The sequence below is a fragment of the Zootoca vivipara genome, chromosome 5 (genome assembly GCF_963506605.1).
Source record: "Zootoca vivipara chromosome 5, rZooViv1.1, whole genome shotgun sequence".
NCBI classification, from domain to species: domain Eukaryota; kingdom Metazoa; phylum Chordata; class Lepidosauria; order Squamata; family Lacertidae; genus Zootoca; species Zootoca vivipara.
The window spans coordinates 27,240,653-27,255,678 of record NC_083280.1 but is presented as its reverse complement, the minus strand read 5'-3'; the positions used below and the strand labels follow the sequence as shown (position 1 = coordinate 27,255,678).

General features: G+C 44.3%; 1 protein-coding gene across 1 annotated transcript in view; it reads right to left on the bottom strand.

Moving 5' to 3' along the window:
- SLC9A9 (solute carrier family 9 member A9) overlaps positions 1-15,026 on the bottom strand; it is a 256,166-nt gene that overhangs the window by 111,409 nt on the left and 129,731 nt on the right. The window contains exons 10-11 of the mRNA XM_035132511.2: positions 2,964-3,077; positions 629-740 (exon numbers count right to left, since the gene is read on the bottom strand). Coding sequence (XP_034988402.2) covers positions 629-740; positions 2,964-3,077 — 226 coding nt within the window. The remainder of the gene's footprint in view (positions 1-628; positions 741-2,963; positions 3,078-15,026) is intronic.

Sequence of the window (15,026 nt, the reverse complement as noted above, 5' to 3'; positions counted from 1 at the left end):
CTGCTGCATCACACAGCATCACATGTCCTTAGTCCTCTTTTTGGGCAATGCCCACTGTAGCCATTAAAGAAAATGGCGGTGAAACATCCAGCAATGATATATATTAAGGTAATGAATTGGGTGCTCACATTATGTATTAGGTTATCGTGTTGTGGAGAAGAGAGATATGCATGCTGATATCTGCAGCACTTGAAACCTCCACCCGCTCAGGAGATGTCTTAAACTGGCCACTGTCCCACCAAAGGAAGCATGGGGCTTGCATCAATCAACTTCCAAGATGAGAGAGTCCTCTCCAAACAAGGCAGGGGAGAGGCTGCCATTTAGCAGTATGTTTATGCTGTGTTAGTTTCATTTCCCCAGCTAAGCTGCTGCTTTCAAGTCCACTTCATAAACTTTCATAATGGGCAGGCTGCACCTTGGTAATTAAATTGATTAAAATCATGATTGTATATCATCAGATGACAGAGGCAAGGCTCTCTGAAGTGATGATAAATCTTTCCAGTCAATGTGGATCACAGAGTAGCTCCCTTGTCTTTGTCTAGTAAACCACCCCTCCCACCCCTTTTCCTTGGAAGAAAATTGCATCCTTCCATGCCCATTTCTCTTCTCAGCAAGTGGCAGAACTCACCTGAGAACATCATCATGTGTTGGAAATTCCTGGGAATCTTTTGTTTTCGGCCCAAGTTGAGAATGAAAGAAATTGGGTATATATTACAGGCTCTTGCTATGAAAATTGCCACCTACATCATGGGGAGTGAGAAGTTAAGGAAAATATGGTGGAAAATGACAAAACCAGATGAAGATGTGCCCAGTGCATGATCTAAAACAAACAGAAGAATCATCATTTTATGAGACTGTGGTGCAGGAACAGAATGAATATTTTCATAGCTTTCTCAGAACTGCTTCTTTTCCCAGGGTTTCACCCCCCGTCTTCTCTTGAACATCTCTTTCATCCCCCCTCCCCATTCCAACTACTCTAAATTCATGTTCCATCTTTGTCAAAGACAACAGCAATCTCTCTAAGAAACCCTTCGCTTGCTATAAATTGTTCAGGCACCAACAGTATTATTTCCTCAAACAGTAATTCAGGAAGGATAAATGTACTTTGAGACATGATTACTGTCTCATTTCCTCACAATTCATATTGTATCTGTCTAGGATTCTCCAGGCTGGCGTCTGCCCCCCACCTTCCAATTATTTTTTGTAGGGTTCAGAAAATTGTGTTGGTTTTCTCATTATCCCTCTGTGCATCTAATGCCAAAGTTGCTTTAATAGCAATTTTAGATGAAATAAGGACATTTTACAGAAAAGAATAGAAAAAGCAAAATTACATCTCTTAACTGTACACAGATACCCTGGTGGAAGGAGATTTCTTCCAAGACCTCACCCTATGCATCAGCGATCTTCTTCACCATACTGAAAGCTTAGCTGTACAATAGACACAAGCGGAAGAGGCAGTATCTTGGTGGTGGAGATTTGAGAAGCATGTAGATGGTGAACCTGCGGTCTTCCAGATGATGTTGGACTACTGCCACCCCCAACTAGCATAACTAATGATGGGAGCTAGTTCAGCTATACCTTCATCTCTGATTTAGGTCAAAATACAGTAGCTCCACCTGTTCATTGTACACATGGGCGTACCCAGGATCAAAGCTAGGGGGGGCACACCAGCCACGCCCCCCAGCCACCCGATTGGCTAGCTGGCAATGACATGACCAGGATCCCCCCAGGAGGCATGGTCAACGTGCATGCCCCCCAGAGAAAAGGTGGCCGTTTGCAAGGCAGCACACGGAGCCACCTGCGCTTGCACTTCTGCCTCGCCCGCTCCTTTAATGGCAGCGGTGACTAAAAAGAGGCAACAGTAGCAAAGCTGCCTCCGTTGAAGGAAACCTGGACCTGGACCTGGACCTGGGCTAACTTTCGCAGGCTGAGGCAGAGCACAGCAGGCAGCGCCCCTGCCTGTCCTCTCCAGCTGCCCTGCTTCTAGGGGAGGGCAGCTGCCCCCCTGCCCCCTGCTGGGTACGCCCATGATTGTACATTCAGTGAATTGGTCCACATGGACACTGTGACAAATGTATGTGTGTGTATTAAGAAGTTTGTGTTGGTTGCTTATAAATGGCGTTTTCAAAAAATGTGTTCTAGCAAACACCAGTGCTCTTCATCAGTGGCTGCTAGTCATGTTGGCTGGATGCTACCTCCACGGTCAGAGTCAATATGGCTCTGAATGCCAGCTATAGGACGGTCCCAATGGGAGAGTGCTACTGAGCTCATCTCCTGCTTGTTGGCTTCTCAGGAGGCATCTGACTGGTGGGGTAACAGTATGTTGGGCTAGATATGGCTTTTCTCTGATACAGCAAGGCTCTTTCCCATATGCTCTTACAAGCTCAATACAGGTGGGCAATCATTCCTGAAAAACAGCACTACAGTACACTGCTTTGTCATTTTATGCAGAACATCAGTAAGGGACAAAAGACCCGGCCATGTGTACTCTTGGTGCAACCTAAAACATTTCATGCTTGGGAGCAATACACAGGGGCTCTGTGGTACCAGCATAGGGGGATGAGATTCATTGATGGACATCTTCATGCAGAAAGGGTTCCCTGAAGCCCTGAAGTTTGAAAACCATCTGCAGGCTGAAACATCAAACACATTACACAGGGGATAGTGTAACAATATATGTTTTGAGGCTGTGATTCAGTTGCTCATAAAGAATGGAATAAAATTATTACCAATTCAGGTTCTGGGTTCAATTAAAAATATGGAACAGATTTTCTGGAGAGAGATTGATTTTGGCCACCCCAAGTGTTCTTGGACATAGAAAATAGTTACAATCTTTTTTCTTTTTTTTGCATACGGAGAAAGATATCTGGATTCTGGCTTATATCAACAATTAAGGGTTTAACTGTACACCATACATTGAGTTTTCCACACCATATATTTGCTGGTACCTAAAAAAAGGATACAAATGCTCCAAATATAAACAGTGCATTGAAGATATGATTTTGGAATGTGAACAATGCTAATCCCATATAACAGAAGATAACATTCTCAGCCAAAAAGTTCATGAACTCGAACAACTGAAATGAGAAAGGGGGAAAAAACCACTCCATTATCATCTGGGTTTGCAGTTTGGGAATGGACTTTCATGAAATGATCCACAAAACATCTAGTACATAGATTTTTAAAAACATTTGATCTCAGTACTGAAGGTTGCAAGCAATGGTCTCAGTGAATGTGTAATAAAACAAAACAAAACCTGCTCAGTTGCAGCAGGAGCAGAGACATAGCCAGGGGTAGTTGTTTTGAGCTTATAATTTAGGAGTTAGGGGAAACTGTGCACCACCTTTATCTGTTCCATAGGAACCAACTCTTAGGGGCCAAGGGGTCTTTGGCACCCCTCAATAAAATATTTGAGAGGCCAGCCCCCCCAGAAGTTGATGGGCATTGCCATTAAAATGATGTGTGTGCACTGTGTTGTGTGATTGGTTATGTGGGCTGGGGCTTACCCAGGGCCGTCTTACCCATAGGCACTAGGGGTACGCATCACCTGGGTGCCGGGCTCTCAGGGGCATCAGGCTGAGGGTCTGGGGCCTGAGAGTTGAGTCCGGGGAAGAGCCCGCCCGTCGGTCGGAGTGCCATGGCGGGCTCGTCTGCTGTGGGTGGCTCTGCTCCGCAAGTTCGGGTGCGACTGAGCCAGTGAGACGCTGAGGCGGCCAGCTGGCTCTGCCCTCCTGCACTCCTGGGACTGGCTCACCTGTTTAGCTGGATACCACCCATAGTTTCTGACCAGCTTGCCAGACTTGCATTTTAGAGGCAACAAGTGGTGCAGAGGGTCAATTTCTCTAAACAAAAATCAGGAACCTGTGCTACAGCCATCCTATTCTAATTTTTGCTTAATTTAAGAATGTAAATTTAACATTATTTTTTAAGTTTGGCAACAATTTTACTCCCCAAATTTGCTCTTCTGGACTCATCTTTGTAAAAATCCCAGTTAAAGGGACTTTTGTAGCTGAATGATCTTGTCCCTCAGATGGTTCCTCATTTTGCAAACTCTGTCGATGAGCATTCATAAATCACAGCATTAAAAGGGTTGCTATGGAGACATTTCGCTTTACATTTTCAATGGGGCTTATGTGCTTTTTAAAATCAGTGAAGGATGACAAAGGAAAAGGCAACAGATGTAAGAAACATTATTTCAGACAAAGACTGGAGGAAATGAATGGCATAAATGCCACACTTAGGTGCAAGAAAATCTTAACTGTGGTTGCAGACACATCAAAGATGCAGAGCTGAGCTGCTGAATAAATATGTTCACTCCAAACAGTAAGGACGCATTGAACAAAGAATTTGCTTGCTGTAGTATTAAAGAATTTGGACAGCACAAACTGGGAGAGAAGCCTAAGTTCAGAAAACTGGTGGGCACCAGAGACGGGGCCTTTTCAGTGCTTGCTCCATGCCGATGGAACTCCCATCCTAGACAGGTGCTGATGCCTACTATGCCAATAATTTTTAAACAGGCATTGAATATTCCCCCCCCCAAAATCCCCAACTACTTTTAACTGATACTTGTATCTGGTATTTTAACCTGCTGCTGGCTTTTTAAATGCTATTTTCATTGTCTTTGAGCAGAAGGGTTTCATTTAGGGCAGCCAGCCAGGGGATAATTGTGCTGCTCAGATTATTGTTCTGCTCAAGAGATGGACAACTGAGTCTGGTTACATTGGCAGTGCCTAGGCTGAGGTGGAGAGCACAGCTGCCTGTTTGCTGCAAGGACTGCTCACGGTGACGTTTGGGGAATGATCCATGTGCTTGTTCAGATGGGTTGTTCAGTACCATGTGTGGTATGATTCTTTTTTAAAAAAATAATAATTTTTTATTGTGTGACCAGGCGGCGACCGCCGCAGCCCCCAGGGACCACCAGAAAGGAATAACGGCTCATGGCAATGTGTTATGGAATTAAAATCTGGCCACAACTTTATTAAACTTTCAAATGTAGGAAGATCTTGGCTTAGGCATTGGGTATGTATCCCTCCCAGCCCCCCCAGCTGAGGGAACTTGAGCTCCTTGGGGCAATGGGATATGGGGGTGCTCTGCAAGACATACAGGTATGTGTACGCAGGCAGCCCACCCCATATCTCCACATGCAGGGTAGTTCATTGACAACCTTTCAGTGTATGGCCAGAGACACCCATTTACAACCCCTTTAAGAGGGGACCCTGGAATCGCTGCTGCGAGCGGGGGGGGGGTGAGTCACCACTTCACACACACACCCATTTTAGGGAAGAAAAGACTAAAGGATTCCACCCAAGGCCATAAACCGCCAAAGTTGTGACGAATTGCTACGGGGAAGACAAAACCCCGTACACCTACACTCATTGGCTGGGAATCTGTGCAAGGATATATACAAAAGCCACAGTACCCACAAACACAGCAGAAATCTATGCCTAATATAAATAATTCTCCTCCCATTATATTCCCCCAAAAAAGAAACAACAGGACAAAATGATGATCCCTTTCCCCAAATGTCTGCCATCCGTACCCCATACTTCCTCTCTCCACCTGTGCTGGGCATGATTTGTATACAGCAGACATTCTGTGGATGTCTCTATGGTGCAACACACACTCCTCAGCATAGAAATGTGAATATTTCTGTTGGATACATGAAGGTCATTAAAAGACACAACCCAATGTAGCCACTGTTTTCCAATTTGGTGCAAAACTGATGGCATTTGAACATTGTGGTTTAATGAGCGCACAGTGATCAAAAGTGTATCACGAAGTCAAGGATTATTGATAAATCTATAACAAAGGAAGTTCTTTTGCCGGACTTTTAAATTAAATTGTAAGGGAACACAGAGCACATCAGTACTGCTGGCATTTGAAACACTTTTATTACATGATTAATGTGTAATATGTTAATCACTTTACTCGTTTTCTCTATTTCAATTAGAGATTTAAGAAAATCGCGCACATGCACACACACAAAGCAGGTTTTACGTTTGAAGTCACAGCCTGAAATCTTTGATACTTTGGGTACAAAAAGAAAAAAAGTCAGGAATAATGAATGCTGACCACGCAGTGGTGTTATGTTCTTCATTCTTAGGTTAAGCGGCTTAAAATGGGAGGAATCATGCATATAAGAAGATAAGTCCCTGGTTTATTTTTACTTCATATGGGGTGACAATTTTAAAGCCTGAGCTTATTTAGGGATTGCAGCCTGCCACACAGGATCATGGCACGTTATAGGATTCTGGAATGGCCTCTGGAGGAAGATAACCTTGCAAGGAAAAGCAGCAACAACAAAAAATAGGGTGATCTAATGAATTACCCTTTGCTGTTTTAAAAATATTTTTATTATCAGTTGGTTTCCACTAGCACAATAATTTCTACTTGTGCAATGGAACTTTTCCTCCCTCTCCTGTCCTGTCCTCCCCTCTCCTTCTTGGCTGAGCTGTAGTTCAGCATATCCTGCGACTTTGAGCAAGTGTCTGGCTAGTTCTTTGTGGCCTGTTTGCTTGTTGCAAGCAGGTGGCATGAAGACTCCAGCAAGGCCCAAGGGTGCAGCTATGTATTCCCTTGCAGGTATTCCCAAAGTGAGTTGTCCACAGTGAGCCTCCATGCGACCAAGTGGTGGAGGCCACACACAAAAGAAAAAAACCTTGTGCTGCCATCTTCTCAGGAGGGTGAATCAGCCGTGAGTCAGATGCAAAACTGACGCCGGTCATGCGGCTATGTGGAACGTACTTAGCTGAGACCTGGGAGCAAACTAATATAGCTCTCAGCGGAAAGGAAGGCATAATTTCAAGCCAATTTTGTTGTTGTTATGCCATGTGGCTGACAAAGAAACTTGGAGTGCTTTAATATGTAATTGGTCTCCCTGTGCTCACTGGGAAGAAGTAATGTCTTTGATGCAAACCAATTGTCCCCCAAGCCACAAAACACTAATATATTTACCTTTTTTATTTTTGCATTGATGTTAGCATTAATGGAACAGGCTGCTGCTCATGTTTTAAATGGAAAGAGGAAAATCAATCTCCTTCTCTGCACCTCCCCCACAATGGCATCCTCTTGTGACTTGCCATCATAGCACTAACCTCTGGCAATCAATTCCATTTCTAAGGAGACGGAATACCATTCATTCATCTTCAATTTGCTGAGAGGAAAGCCTCTGTTCTGCCCTATTAATTATAGAAACAAGATCGGAAACCATTTTTGTTGCTTGCAAGCTTTTTTTTTGTATGTCTGGTCAGATATCCATTTAGACCGATCTGAAATATTAGAGCATAATATTCGATACCATGACCCTGGAATGCAGGAAATCAATCTGTTTTCATAAGAATTTTGTGGCCCCACGACTTTGGAATTCACTGCCAGTTGACATCTGCAAAGCTACTACCGTTCATTTCTTTGGAAAGGCCTTGAAACCCAGGTGCTTTCATTGGCTTATTCATGACTGATTATCTGTGCTGCAGTTTTGTGCTTCTCTGGGTTGATGGTCTTGGGGAAAAAATGTGTTTTATCTTTGGGCTGGAAATATATATTTATTTTGGGTGGTTTTATTAATGTTTGTAGGTTTAAGGGAGGCTTTGTATTCCGTTCTGTTGTTCATGGTTGGAAATTGTATTCATATCTCTTGTAATCTATTCTGAATAAGTTTTACTCATATAGATGGACCATCATTAATTATATATATATAGCCTAAACCAGTGATTTACATCACACAGCGTTATGAATAAAGTATTAAACTTTACAATATAAAATTTATTTACATTATTCACTTACGTTAACTGGGGAGGGGGGAACCCCACCTCTCTCTTTTAACTTTTCTTTCTAGAGGCACGGGAGGTTAAAAACCGACTGCCACTTCTCACAAAGCCAATGGATGAGATGCTGTGATGTCACAGAATGTTCAGGAGCATTACTCCCAATCCCAATCGTTATTATTTAGCCAAAGGCCATCAATTGTACAAAAATAAGTTAAATCACCAAGAACATGGTAAAAACAAAGCAGCACATCCAACTTTCCACATGACAACAATACTAATAAACAGCAGCACATTACAAAATGAGTGAAAGGCTGCCATTTATAACTGAACTCAATCAATACTTTAACCCAAAGATAGCAGAACCCTGTCAGTAAAAAAGGTGGGGTATAAATACTACTACTAGTATTTCTAAGCTATTTCTAAGCTATTGCTTCCCAGTGTTGTGAGGGAAGAACTGACCATGTGTTTTTTAACCAGAAGACCAGCTGGTTTAATCCCTGACACCTTGGGATAAAAGGATTTAGGTAGCATGGCTGGCAAGCCAGTGGTGTTGCTCAGGAAAGACCGCAGAGTGTGGTTGTGAGGGTCACCACATCTTTTTTTCGTTTTAAAAAATGCTTTTTTGGAGAGTATGTGCACTGTTGCACAGGAGCAAAGCTCCAGGTTGTATACATATCAAACATTCAATGCGCCGGTTAAGCTCATTGAAAGCAAATGGCTTCCCCCACAGAATCCCGGGAACTGATGCTTACGTCGCTCAGGGCTACCATACCCAGCACCCTTAACAAACGACAATTCCCAGGATTCTTTCGGGATAAGTTGCGTTCTTTAAATGTGTGGTGCGTACGCTGCCCATGCCATCTTTATTTCCTCAGAGCAGCAGCGCCCACAACTGTATGCTGACAACTCTGATAAAAAGGTGAGAAATAGACACCCCTGTGTCCCCTTTCCTGTTGCCTGATAAGAAAGGGTGAGGAGAAAGTGGATCCCCCTTCTTGTTCTTTTGTTTTCAGGAAAACAAGAAAAAAAAAAAAGGACCTGTTCATTCCAGTGATCCCTGCCAGGCTGTGGAAAGGGGACAAACAGGTTCCTTCCATCATGTGGACCTTGATATGGAGAATCCAGTCTTGTTTGGGGTGGCATGGATAGGATGGGGAGTGAGAGGAACAACTGAACTACAGCCTCCCTTGTTGAGAAAGTTGTAGGGGGCGGGACTTACTCATCTCTTGCCATTCAAAGCGACTCACCAGCAAAATGACTTGTCAATAAAGAGAACAGAAACATGGGCGTGTGACGTGTAGGTCTGCCAGTGCATCACGATAGTTGAAGGGCTACCAGGATGAATTGCATGATCTGTCTTTGTTTATTTTATTTATTAGGTTTTTATATCACTCTTCATCATAAGATCTCAGGGCGGTTCACAGGGTGGAGTCATCACCTTGTATTCTTTACATGCTCCACTTATAAGTGATCTTTTATATGATCATTTCAGCAGGGAGGCTATTGGTGGGGTGGAGAAGAATACAGGAGGCTTGAATTTATTGAATCATTCCTGTGCAGTTTTGGAAGAAGAAGAAGAGGAGGAGGAGGAGGAGGAGGAGGAGGAGTTTGGATTTGATATCCCGCTTTATCACTACCCGGAGGAGTCTCAAAGCGGCTAACAATCTCCTTTCCCTTCCTCTCCCACAACAAACACTCTGTGAGGTGGGTGGGGCTGAGAGGCTTCAGAGAAGTGTGACTAGCCCAAGGTCACCCAGCAGCTGCATGTGGAGGAGCAGAGACGCGAACCCGGTTCCCCAGATTACGAGTCTACCGCTCTTAACCACTACACCACACTGAAGAATATCATGAGAACATAAAGAAGAGCCCTGATATACCTGTTTGTCGTGCTATGTTGCGGGGGGAGGGGGGCAGAATGGCAAAGTTATTCTGATCTGAGGATGAGAAACAAAAGTATGCTTAAGAAAGCTACAGTGGAACCTCTGTTTATGAACACCTCGCTTTACGAATTTTCGGTTTACGAATGCCGCAGACCCATCTGGAACGGATGAATTCACTTTCCATTACTTTCAATGGGAAAGTTCGCTTCAGTTTATGAACGCTTCAGTTTATGAACAGACTTCCGGAACCAATTGTGTTCATAAACCGAGGTACCACTGTAATTGATTCATTCAGAAACAAATATTCCGCTTCAGACTTTCTATGTTTCTGGGCCTCATCAGCAACTTGCACTTCGAATCTTGCCATGTGACCATTAAGAAATTTAGAAGCGTGATATTATAACATGCTTCTCATTTTTAAAGTAGATGCTGCGTAGCATTTGGAGGAAAAAAAATGAAGCGGAATAGCTTAAAACAATTCATTTAAGAATCACACTGTGACAAGAGTCTCAGTTCTAGACAAAACTGCTTCCAATTTGCAAGATCCTCTCAAGCAGCACTTAACAAGATTTCCCTTCACACTGTTACCTTTTAATGATATTTCTTTATGAAATGAGAAAGGTCTTTGGTGTTATGTGTGCTCGGGAGAACATGCCTCAAAAAATGTCAACACACAAAATAACAAACAATGCAAATCCCTCTTTAAGAGTTCACCTAAGCTATTATACATACCCAGTTTTGCTCACAAGCAATTACGAGCAAATGTTGGCAGTAACAGGATACGGTATCTAGCAGCACTATCTCCAGACACTGCAAATGATACAGGGATGTGTGTAGGAGTTCTAAGCAGCTGCCATTGAAAATAATGGCAGTTGTGCAGCAGGAGTGATTAATTGATTGCATCCATCATTGATAAAAGACTCATAATTAAAACATGGCTAAATGATTTGCTAAACCATTTCTTTACACTTGGTGGTCACAAAATATTGTACTGTCTCCTATGATATGGGGGGGGGGAGATACCGCAGCTTGGAAATTAATGGTACTATCCTGTTGCTCATTGATATTCTGGTGCTGGAAGGTGATTGTGTTTTATATAAAGAATCATTCAAGTGCAAAGTATATCACTTTACAAACATTTTCAAATGAGATATGCTTCTGAAAACACAGCCCAGGACTAGTTGCCAGCTTCCTCCTACCTTGCCGGTTATAGAAAGGTTGTTTCACAAAATATTTTGAGGGGAGGGCAATGTGCATTGCAATGGAACATGCTTTCCTGGCATTTCTGCTGTAAAAGGAAGTTTAGAGGTGGGTGGTGGGAGGAACCATGACACAAATTCAAAAGTAAAATGAGATGGCTCGTTTTTACATGTTATTTTTGAAATTTAGCAAAGGTTTCATCTTAGCCTCTTTTCATTTCCTGCATAATGAGCCCATATTGCAATCTTTTATTGAAAATAAGCTGTTGCTGCCAAATGCGCAGTACGGAGCTGCCCTTGGAGAAAGTCTGGAAACTTCCAAATGGTTTTAAACTTACTTCCTCTAAAGATCTGCCTTTTTGTGATAAGAAGCGTAGTATGGAAATGCACTGGGAAGTATCAGCTAACATTTGTTTGGCACAATGTTGTCTAACCTCCCCACAAACAAATCAGGATGAATGTTCAAGAAAATCATGGATGTTGTCTAACCTTACTGCAAGAAAGTCAGGATGATTATCAGTAAGCAAGTAAGTCGGAAGCGCTCCAGGTGAGAACACAAAGCACAGTTGGTGAGGACAAAAGAGGGCGGCTTTTCAGTTGCGGTGCCCAAACTATGGAATAGTCTCCTCAAAGAGATGTTTGACCTCCCCTTTTGCCCACTTTTAAGCAGCCTTTTAAGACTATTATGTTCCAGCAGGCATTCTCCGTGTCAGAGCTAATGATGTCCTCTCAGTCTGCAGTGGCAGATATGATTCTTATGATGCTGTTTTGCCTTCTGTTACATTTCTTTATTTTGTTTTCTTGATAGGTTGTTTTTAATTTTGCTGCAATTTATATGTTCATTTGCAAGCTGCATTGAGTTTAATCTTTATCTCAGAAAGGCAGGGTATAAATGCCAAAATAAGTTGGTAAAAATAAAATGAAATAAACAGTGCTGTCCCTTCTTGGATTGCCCTTCAACTGCTTTGTTGCTGCTACTGCCTCCACTAACAAACTGAGCATTTATGTAATCCAAGGCAATTTATTTTGATAGCCTGGATTCAACGGGACTCAATGGGGTGAAGTGGCCATTGGAAGACTAAACCATACATTGCACTACCTGTTGACTATGTCGTCACAAAAGCATCAACAATACTGTTTCGTAGTGGCAGGTTGAAGCAGTACTGAGTTATGGAGGAATGCTCCTAGGCCTATGCTTATTCAATCTGGACTGGGTGGGGAGTCATAATGGATTGAATATGGGATCACAAATTACTTTTGGAATCAGCCTTCAAGATCCACTGATCTTAGGGGTAGTTTAACTATGTGCTGTGTGAAGAAGGCAGCCTTTCGTCTATCCTGATTCTCCCATCATTACATTTCAAAAACCCTAGGTTCCATTATCAGGAGAGAGAGGGGGGGGGTCAACTACTGAAGGTTTAGTCGTTGTTTGAGGACTATCCCTGCCTCCGGATCTGGTCTTGACCAGATGGATACTGGAATCAGCAAGGGATACCCACATGACCTGAAGGTGCTGCTGTGCAATGCCAGGTCAATGATTCATAAGACCACTGCCATCCATCACTTGATCGTGGATGGAGGACTTGACCTGATATGTGTAACAGAGATTTGGTTGGATGAAGCAGATGGACCTGTCCTTGCTGCTGCTTGTGCACTAGGTTTCTCTTACGCACAGCAACCCAGGCCTTGTGGGCGGGGAGGGGGGGGGCTTGCAGTGATTTTTAGGAAGTCATTAGTTTATACCAGGCGTCCTATTGGGAAGACCCAGTTCTCTGAGTGCATTTTCTGGAAGTTGGGCAATTAGGGGCAGTACAGGATTCCTTCTGGTGTACCGACCTCCCCGCTGCACCAAGGATTCCCTCCCCGAGCTGCTTCAGGTTGTGGCGGATGTTCTCCTGGAGACACCTAGTTTGGTTGTCCTAGGGGATATTAACATCCATGCCGACACCACCTTACAAGGGGCCACTCAAGGACTTTGTGGGAAGCATGGCCTCCATGGGGCTATCCCTGAATAAGTCTGGCCCAACTCATAGCCGCGGACATGCCTTGGACCTCTATGGATGTTGGTGATCTGACTCTAAGTAAAAGCGATACTAAAGAAGTGCCATAGACAGATCACTTCCTGGTGCAAGTGGACTTCTCCACGACCCTTCCCCTCTGCAGGGAGGTGGGACCGATTTGGATGATCCGCCCCCACCACTTTATGGATCCAAATGGTTTCCAGAGAGTGGTAGGGGATGCTTTATCCCATGTTGATGGCCTTTCAGCTGATTCCCTGGTGGCCCGCTGGAATGTGGAGTTAACCAAGGCTATTGACTGTTTGGCTCCGAAGCGCCCTCTCCGATTGCAAGGAGCCCAGACAGCACCATGGTTTTCCATGAATCTGAGGGCAATGAAACAATCGCTGAGATGGCTAGAGCGCCGGTGGCGGATAACTCATTCTGAAGCTGACCGGACACGGGTTAGAGCTCAATGTTGAGCCTACCAAGTGTCGGTAGTGACTGCGAAGAAGACTCTCTTCACCGCCTCTATTGCATCTGCAGAAAACAGCAGCAGGAGACTCTTTCAATTCCAATCTGTTACCTCCGAGGATGTGGACAGGCTGCTTGGAAGAGTGAAACCAACCACCTGTCTCCTTGATCCTTGCCCATCCTGGCTTATAAAAGCTAGCCGGGAAGGGCTGGGTGATGAGCTTTGAGGGGTGGTGAATGCTTCTCTCTGTGAGGGAGCCTTCCCAGACCTGCTGAAAGAGGCGGTTATTAAACCGCTTCTTAAAAAACCATCTTTAGATGTGGCAAATGTCTATCACCCAGTCTCAAATCTTTCATTCTTGGGCAAGGTGATTGAGTGAGTGGTTGCTGAACAACTCCAGGCACGCCTGGAAGAAGTGGACCATTTGGATCCCTTGCAGTTGGGATTCAGGTCTCATCATGGGACTGAAACTGCCTTGGTCGTACTGGTCGATGATCTCCAGTGGGCTAGGGACAAAGGTGAGAGCTGTTCCATAGTTCTGCTGGATCTCTCAGTGGCTTTTGACACCATCAACCATAACATCCTTCTGGACTGTCTAGAGGGGCTGGGAGCTGGGGGCACTGTTATACAGTGGTTCTGCTCCTTCCTCCTGGGCCGTGTTCAGAAAGTGGTGGTGGATGAGTGTTCAGACCTCTGGGGTGCCTCAGGGTTCTGTTCTCTCCCCCATGCTTTTCAACATCTACATGCAGCCGTTGGGAGAGATCATCAGGGGGTTTGGGCTGGGTATTCATCAGTATGCAGATGATACCCAGCTAACAAATTGAGGCTTAATCCTGACAAGACAGAAGTACTGTTTTGGGGGGACAGGAGGCAGGCAGGCAGGCAGGACGACTCCCTGGTCCTGAATGGGGTAACTGTGTCTCTGAAGGACCCGGTGTGCAGCCTGGGAGTCATTTTCGACTCACAGCTGTCCATGGAGGTGCAGGTCAATTCTGTGTCCAGGTCAGCTGTTTATCAGCTCCATCTGGTATGCAGGCTGAGACCCTACCTGCCCGCAGACTGAGTGGTGCATGCTCTAGTTATCTATCGCTTGGACTACTGCAATGTGGGGCTACCTTTGAAGGTGACCCGGAAACTACAACTAATCCAGAATGCGGCAGCTAGACTGGTGACTGGGAGCGGCCACTGAGACCATGTAACATTGATCTTGAAAGACCTACATTGGCTCCCAGTACGTTTCTGAGCACAATTCAAAGTGTTGGTGCTGACCTTTAAAGCCCTAAACGGCCTCAGTCCAGTATACCTGAAGGAGCGTCTCCACCCGCATCATTCTGCCTGTACACTGAGGTCCAGTTCAGAGGGCCTTCTGGCGATTCCCTCGTTGTGAGAAGCCAAGTTACAGGGAACCAGGCAGAGGGCCTTCTTGGTAGTGGCACCCGCCCTGTGGAACGCCCTCCCACCAGATGTCAGAGAGAAAAACAACTACCAGACTTTTAGAAGACATCTGAAGGCAGCCCTGTTTAGGGAAGCTTTTAATGTTTAATAGACTATTGTGTTTTAATATTTTGTTGGAAGCCGCCCAGAGTGGCTGGGGAAACCCAACCAGATGGGCAGGGTATAAATAATAAATTATTATTATTATATTATTATAACTTAGGAAAAATATTCCATCACAACTGTAAGGGGGAAGGCTTATAGGGAAATCTTAC